Source organism: Mandrillus leucophaeus, unplaced genomic scaffold (assembly GCF_000951045.1).
Source record: "Mandrillus leucophaeus isolate KB7577 unplaced genomic scaffold, Mleu.le_1.0 Scaffold405, whole genome shotgun sequence".
NCBI lineage: Eukaryota > Metazoa > Chordata > Mammalia > Primates > Cercopithecidae > Mandrillus > Mandrillus leucophaeus.
The window spans coordinates 548,028-556,283 of NW_012104310.1; the positions used below are offsets into that span (position 1 = coordinate 548,028).

General features: G+C 34.8%; 1 protein-coding gene across 1 annotated transcript in view; it reads right to left on the minus strand.

Moving 5' to 3' along the window:
• Positions 1-676: 676 nt before the first annotated feature.
• Positions 677-8,256, minus strand: part of TRDN (triadin) — a 419,992-nt gene continuing 412,412 nt past the window's right edge. Inside the window, exons 40-41 of the mRNA XM_011992160.1 lie at positions 5,784-5,822; positions 677-3,033 (exon numbers count right to left, since the gene is read on the minus strand). Of these exons, the coding sequence (XP_011847550.1) occupies positions 2,894-3,033; positions 5,784-5,822 (179 nt within the window). The 3' untranslated portion in view covers positions 677-2,893. The remainder of the gene's footprint in view (positions 3,034-5,783; positions 5,823-8,256) is intronic.

Consider the following 8,256-nt stretch of genomic DNA (forward strand, 5'->3'; position numbering starts at 1 on the left):
AAATAAGCCAATATTTGTAATAATACCCTGAAAACTGAAGAACAATTGGGAGTTACTTCATCAAGGTTCTAGGCCTGGTTTTGAAGTAGTCAGTTACTTTGGGCAAATGTTCACGTTTCTCTAAGGATTAGTTTCATTTTCTGTATGTGCCACTTGACATATATGGACATTGAGTTTTCTATCAGCAATGTTTGTTATCTCTTTGCTTTTTTCTCCAGAAAAATTACTCAAGGGTGCAAGTTAAATCTCTAAAATACACAGTATCTCAATACCAGTTTCTAAAATATTTCTGCAAGAAGTTGAGAAGTTTTGAAAAGATATGCCAGAATGAACTATCATACAGGTGCTTTTGCTAGGGTTCATTAAGGAAAAAAAAAAAAACTTGCCCTATTTGAATAATGATTTATCAGGCTTTAAGAAAACTAAAGATAAATCAAAAACCTTGGGAAAAATCAATTCTTATTTTCAGATCTTTATTAAGAGGGGATGAAGAGTGGGTAAAAGCAGGGATGTAATGGGAGTAGTGTATACCAATTGTGCAAAATAACTAAAACAATTATGAAATACTTACATATTCCTGACCAGTATGACTTGAATTATGAATGAACCATTAAAGACAAAGATTCTTAATCAACCTTTTATCTTTTCCTTTTAAAATGCAAGGCATCAAACTTGAAAGATTTATAACTATTTTATTTGATGGTAACATACAAACAAATGACAGTTTAGATAATATTTTAAAAGTGCTATGATCATTGTAACTTTAATCAGATAAAACGTAATTAGTATTAACATCGTTTACATTATAGCTGATTTGTCTAAATTCTAATTACAATAAAATATGTCATGTTTTATCTCATCAAATAGTTTTTATATTGAGAGTGAAGGAAACAGTAAAACAGTCAGAGGAAAAATTAGTGCCATATCCAAAAGCATTACTTCAGAAATTTACTTTAATATCATATTTATATTAAAATATTTCATTTGTCTCCATGGTATTTCTATGAGATATTAGACTGTTGCTATATCCCTATTTTACTCATGGAGAAACACACATAGTATGTTTAGTAAATTTTTCAGGTCACTCACTATGTCAGAATAGCACTGGGAATATAATTTATTATATTTTTCTTATACAATCCAGCACCTAACACAGTGCCCTAAAAGAGTAACTATTCAATAAACAGTCATTGAATGAAAGAATGGGCAAACCATTCTGCTCTATGAAATCTAAAACATCTATCGCATTTGCTATTTCTTTACTCAGTAAATTGAGCAGGCTGGAGGAGCAGTTGAGCAATCAACTTTATCCACTCTCCTACCCACAAGTTTAGATTGTCACCTGAAGGGGCTTTGCAAGATGGTACTGCCTGGTCTTTCCTGAAATTATGCACTTCCAGGATGTCCCACATTCCCCATAGAGTCATTGATCTGGTTCATGTAACACTGGCTTTCGTGGTGTGAATGAGGTCCACCAGCTTCTGGCGGAGGCCAAATATCCATTATTAGTAATGAACATATTACTGATACCTAGCCTAATGATTTTTAGTGAAACCGTTTTATATCTTGGTCCTAAAGAACCATAGTTAGTGGCAATCCTTGAAAATAAATCATTCGGCTAGTATTGGCTCTGTCTTTCTCAGGCCTTGCTGATGATAATTACAACGCTAGAAAGGATAACTCAATTTATTTCCTGAGTTAATTTGTCATAAGTTCAGCCACAACTGTAAACATGATAAAAGTCACAGAGACATGACTTTTAGAGTTGATAAAAACAATGTGGTAAAGAACACGAGTGTTTATATTACTAGGAATATGACAAAAACGTAACAGTCATTCCCAGTGAAGCACTGTCGTGTAGATTAAAAATTGTTATCCATGTCATTGGCACTGATGACCAGTTACCTAAAATACAAGTAAGACATCTCATGAAAACATTTAAGGCTAAAATGAATTCCTTAAACCTTAATGGCATTCACATTTTGCCATTATGAGAAAGAAAACATTTTATTTCACAGAAAGAATATATTAAAGTGAAATGAAAATATCTTTACATCTGTCACCCAAATTTAGTGATTGATCTAAAATTTCACCCAGGTGACATTTTTATTAGGACACAGTCTGGAGAAATTTCAGAATTCTACATCTCATTTGCTAATATTTTAAACAAATGATTCACCAGACCTGCCTAACTGAATGGTGTATTTCCACTGGATTGAATGTCCTAATTATCATTCAAGACATATCTTAAAGATTTATCAAGCATTTATTCTCCATCTTACCATGTCTAAAGCTCAGAGATATTTTGAGCTCTAAAAGAGTATCACAAGAAATTAATAGCAGTCTGTAGTACAACTGCTACCCATTCTTAGAGCAAAGCCACAACTAAAATAGAAATAGACATAAATAAAATAAAATCATTAAGCATCAACTTATTGGGTAAATTAAGTTTAGATACCCATATGATGCAAAAAAGTCACTTTTATATAAGCTTTCCCATCTTTTAAACTTAGAGCACAGTCTGTGTTGTCATTAAAAAAATAATAGCTAACTGAAGCCAGGAATTCCATTTTGTAATTGTGTCAATTATTTTAAAGACACCATTATTAAGTAAACTTTGAATTAGCTTGTGTACAACCTTATAGTGATTGGAAATAAGATAAATACAAGCACCACAGCAAACACACATAACAGATTCTTGAGACTTAGACCCTTAAACATGTCTGCTCATCACTCAATCCATTTGGCCACCTTTTCTGTCCACACCAGGCCAAAGAGCAATATGTTTTCACAGAAATTCTCTGGGTTGCATAATCTTAATTGCCTGAACCATTGTGGACAAAATATCTCATTTTAAAAATCTTAAAGCACTTGTAAGGGTCATACTGTGTGTTTACTGTCCTTGTTGCTTCTGTCCCGGAGAATTTGCTTGGCCAGAGCTCTCTCCAGGGCGGGGTGCAGGAGTGAAAGGAAACTGAAATCCATAGCCATTGTACCCATCCAAGTAGACACACTGGAAGAAACTGATGGGACCTGAGGAACAGAATATGACAATTTGTTAAAACATGCAGAACATGAGTGAAAAAGCACAGTGAGGCAGTACAGTGCGGCAGATAAGGTCACAGATTCTGCCATCAGCCTCTGTAGCTGTTGGCAAGTTACTAAACCTCGTTGTGTCTTGGAGTCTTCATGTATAAAAGCAAAACAACGAAAACCTCACAGAAATATTATGACAGTTAAACGAGTTACATGTGCTCTTAAAATTCCTCCTGGTACACAATAAGCCTTTAATAAGTGATAATAAAAATGGCCTGGCAGAGAAAGTCAAAGTTCTGATCATATAGACATCTGTTGATATACATAGCAATCACAGAGACATAGTCACAGGTTTCAAAACATGAGCTTATCAATATGCAAAGCAACAGACTGTGTGTGTGTGTGTGTGTGTGTGTGTGTGTGTGTGCATGTTTTATAATGTCACAGAGAGGTGGTTGCCAACATCTAGAAGTTTTGTTTGCCCTTACTTTAGAGGCAAGAGCTTTCCTAAGGTGGTTTGATTGCTCTTTAAGCAACCAAGGTAGCAGCCAGGTAGCAGCTGTGAGCAGAAAGCAAAACAGGAAAGTTAAGGGAATGTGGTGCAAGTAAGGATTCTGGACTCAGTAAGCCGGTACTCTCAGGTAGCTTTGGTAAAAGATGGCAAGTTTAGCATCTCCTCACAATCTTGGGTGCCAGACTTCCAGTGTTTTCTATCCTATCCGTTGGCATTCTGTCACCCAACTATAGATTTTTGCAGAAGGCCAGGAAAGAAAAATGATAATTAAAGCTAGTGGTGTGCGGGAGATAAGATGGCCCAATCTATACGAGACTAGGGGTTTATGAAGTGGAATAAAGCAAAGGATAGGAAAAAGGAAGCTGGAGATGCAACCAGGCAGTATTCCGATTCCATTTCCATGGGTCACTGAGTTTTCAGGGATGAAAATAGTTTGAAGAATCTTGAATTTAGTTCTCTTTTCTAATGCATCTCATCTGGAATGATTTCTCTTTTCTTCTATCTTCAAACTGAAGCAATAATACAACTCCCCTCTCTTCAAGTTTGTGGAGGTTATGGGGGTTTGGGAGTTAGGCAGGCTACAAGAGGGACAGTAGTAAAGCCGGCCCTGCACGAGGAGGAATGGCAACCCAGTGCTAAAAGTAGAAGGGTCCATCGATGACAGGCTGCCTTCCAGCTGCTTATCAGAAGTGGACACTGTTCTGACACATTTATTTAGTTGATGTTGAATAAGCTGATAAAATATTATTATGACTGCAAATATCAGAGCTTACATTAAAGGTTCATGAGTATCAGGCTATAGAACTGCCTTATTGTAAGTTGAAGATAGCAAATATCATTTTGATGCAATAGATCCCCCAAATGAAGTTAGAATATTTGACACCATTTTACTAAAAGTATTTGTGTTTTGTTTTTAATTAAAATTTTTACTTCAAAATAATTGTAGATTCACATGTAATTGTAAGAATTAATACAGAAAGATCCCACATGTCTTCACCTAGTTTCCCTCAGTGGTAACATATTGTAAAACCATAGAACAATATTCCAACCAGGAAACTGGCATTGACACAATTCACCTGTCTCATTGAATTATATTTTAATAGTTATTTATAAATATGAGATTTCAAATGTTTATGTGACACAGCCACAAATTATTACCAGTAGGTTAATAATTGGGAAAGTGTTGCCGTATAAAGTGAAAATATGTCCAGATTGACCTATAATTCTTTTTCTTATGGATTTTGTAATATTACTCAAAAGTTTCATAAGACTCTTCTTATTTCCCTATATTTCTCACAACCTTATTATATGAAGGATTATAATAAGTGTCTTATCTACTGCACTAGTTCCAGCATCCAAAGAAGTACTTGGAACACAGTAGGCATTCAGTATCTGTCTAATGAATCACCTATTAGTACCGAGCAGGAGGCATTTGCTATTTTAAGGGCATTTTAGTAATTTCCTGCACAAATACATCCAAGAAACACTGGAGAATCAAGAAACATCATTTCTTCAGACAAATATCTAGCTCTTTACTTTAAAAGCATTCTGTGAAAGAAACTTCAGTTATACCTATTTCAAAATTGCTTCCTTTACGCTGTTCTGCAATGACGTTAATGCATATGTAGATTCAAAATTTATTGCTTTACCATATGAACAAAAATGTCTAATTTGGAAGAACCAAAATAATGAGAAACTTGGGCATTGAATTTTGTAACTGCATATGAATATTGATTGGATTCCAAAATAAATGATCCCAAAGATTGAATATTTAGAATCTACCGTATATCTAGAAAAATCAAAAAGAATCTTGAATCTTAGAAATGAGTTTCCAAGCAATCGAATTGCTAAAACCTATTTCTTCATTTTTTTCTACCTGATATAAAAAAATGTGGCATATTACTTCAGCTGTCCTATTATAAAGCAGACGGTAACACACATTTAAGCATAGATTCAGCCATAGTACTAAGGATCAAAAATATGCAGAAGGATTTGCGATAAATGCCACTTCAATCATTACTTGTAACTCTTCCAACTATGTGCCTCTTGCCTAACACAAAAGTGATACACTTCTCTTTAAAATATAAGTGACCTACTTTAATGTTATTCTTCATGTCTATGCTAAAAATTTTCTTCTTCGAATACTGGTCTTAAAAGAGTTTAACATTTTTACATAGATGTAGCATCTTTAATATAGAATGATTTATTACTTTTAATCTCATTACAAACTTACTTTTCTGCTTCTTTGTTGAAGACACGTCTTCAGTTTCTTCTACTGGATAAAAAAAATCAAAGTAAATAACTTGTACATTTACAGCTATTATATAAATATGTATGGGACTGAGAATGTCTAAACAGGAGCACACTGTGAAAGAAACAGGAGTTACTCTTTTTATAGTATACCCCAGATTTGTACACAGATTCTATTAATATTTTCACTATAAAATTCGATAGGCAAGAACCAGAGATAGAAAGGGAGCCCATGAAAAAAGTGGCATGCTGCAAACAATTGTTTAAATAGGAAAACTGGCCCTGATGTGTCACATATTCACTAATGAGGATAGTTGACATGCATCCCTTTCCTGAGAAGAGATCTTTGATGCTCAGAGTTACAATTTGGTAAGGGTAAAATCTGGCTAAAGATGACCATTTTAGTCAAAATAATTCCAAATTTGGAGGGACATATGTTTTTCATGATCATCCTTGCCATGAAAGTAGAGCAGCAGCCCCCTATCCTGCATTCTTCCCTTTTTACATCTGATTCACTGACTATTTATTTTTGCTGTAGCAATATACATCACAAGTTTATGTAGTGTTGGATAACTTGGAACTATTCCTTTGAATCCCTTTCTTCTGGTTAGAAGTTCTTAACTGGTATCCACGAATGGGGTTTTGGGGGGTTTTCTATAAAACATTGAAATAGTAAGTTGTGAGAGAGAGAGTGTGTGTGTGTGTGTGTGTGTGTGTGTGTATATGTATGTTAGTGTGTGTGTTTCATAGAAAGTTAGGTTTATAGATCTTATCAATTTTTCAATTGGTTCTAGAGCTGTTCCCATCAGAGTGTGATCTATGTACCAGTAGTTTCAGCATCACTTGATTCATTCATATAAATTCAGATTTTTAGGTTTTAACTCAGACATTTAATTCTAAGGAGACCTACAGTTGATCTGTACGAACATTAAAGTTTTAGAAGCACTGGTCTATGAGTAGAAAACATATTAGGGTGGCTATTCTTAATTAAATTTATATATATATATATAATATTATACATATTATATATATATATAGTATTCAGAAAAGTATCTTAATTCAAGTGTAAATCTTAACTTTTATTTCATAAGGTACCCATCCTGTGTGTCTTTCTCAAAGCACTATTTTCCACATTGTAGTTAATTTTGGGCAATGGCAAAGAATTTGTACTTTGTTGGCTAGAACAATGCTTAGGCAAATTCTTATTGCCTGCAGACAAATTTAGAAGTGGAAGAGAAAATACTTATTTTTTGTATGCCAACTATATACCTGACAAAGGTCTAATACCCAGGATCTATAAAGCCCTTAAACAAATTTACAAGAAAAAAGCAAACCATCCCATTACAAAGTGGTCAAAGGACATGAACAGATACTTTTCAAATGAAGACATACATTCAATCAACAAGTGTATGAAGAAAAGCTCAACATCACTACTCATTAGAGAAATGCAAATCAAAACTACAATAAGATAACATCTCACACCAGTAAGCATGACTATTATGAAAAAGTCAAAAACATATGTTGGTGAGCTTGCAGAGAGAAGGGAACACTTACAGACTGTTGGTGGGTGTGTGTATTAGTTCAACTATTGTGGATAACTGAATATCCACATTGATGACAGTGTGGTGATTCCTCAAAGAGCTAAAAACAGAACTATCACTCAAATCAGCAATTCCATTGCTGGGTAGATACACAGAGGAATATAAATCATTCTATCATAAAGACACATGCATGCATACATTCATTGTCGCACTATTCACAATAGCAAAGACATGGAATCAACCTCAATGCCAATCCATGGTAGACTGGATAAAGAAAATGTGGTACATATATACCATGGAATACTGTGCTACCTTAAAAAAGAACAAGATTGTGTCCTCTGTAGGAACATGGATAGAGCTGGAGGTCATTATCCTTAGCAAACTAATGCAGGAATAGAAATCCATATATTGCATATTCTCACTTATAAGTGGGAGCCAAATAATGAGAAAACATGAACACAAAGAGTGGAGCAACAGACACTGAGGCCTATGCAAGGGCTGAGAGTGGAAGGAGAAAGAGGATCCGAAAACATAACTAATGGAGAGTACGATTGATCTGTACAACAAACCCCCATGACACGAGTTTACCTGTATAACAAACCTACACATACACCCCTAAACCTAAAATAAAAGTTCTTTTTTTTCTTTTTAAGATAATACCTTTTTAAATACCAGACCATAACGAAGAAGCCAAGAACCTTTCAGAACAAAAATCAAGTCAGCTGAAGCCCTCACTCTACAGATGGAGAAATTTTGTCCTGGAAAAACTTTATGAAGGTCATATATCTGGAGACTGCAGGTTTTTCTGATTGCCTGTCCTCTGGCTTGGGCTGGAAGAGTGCAGGGGTTGAGTCCTACCTTCCATTTCTCCCTCCTTCCCTCCCTTCTTCCTTCCCTCCCTCCCTCCCTCCCTCC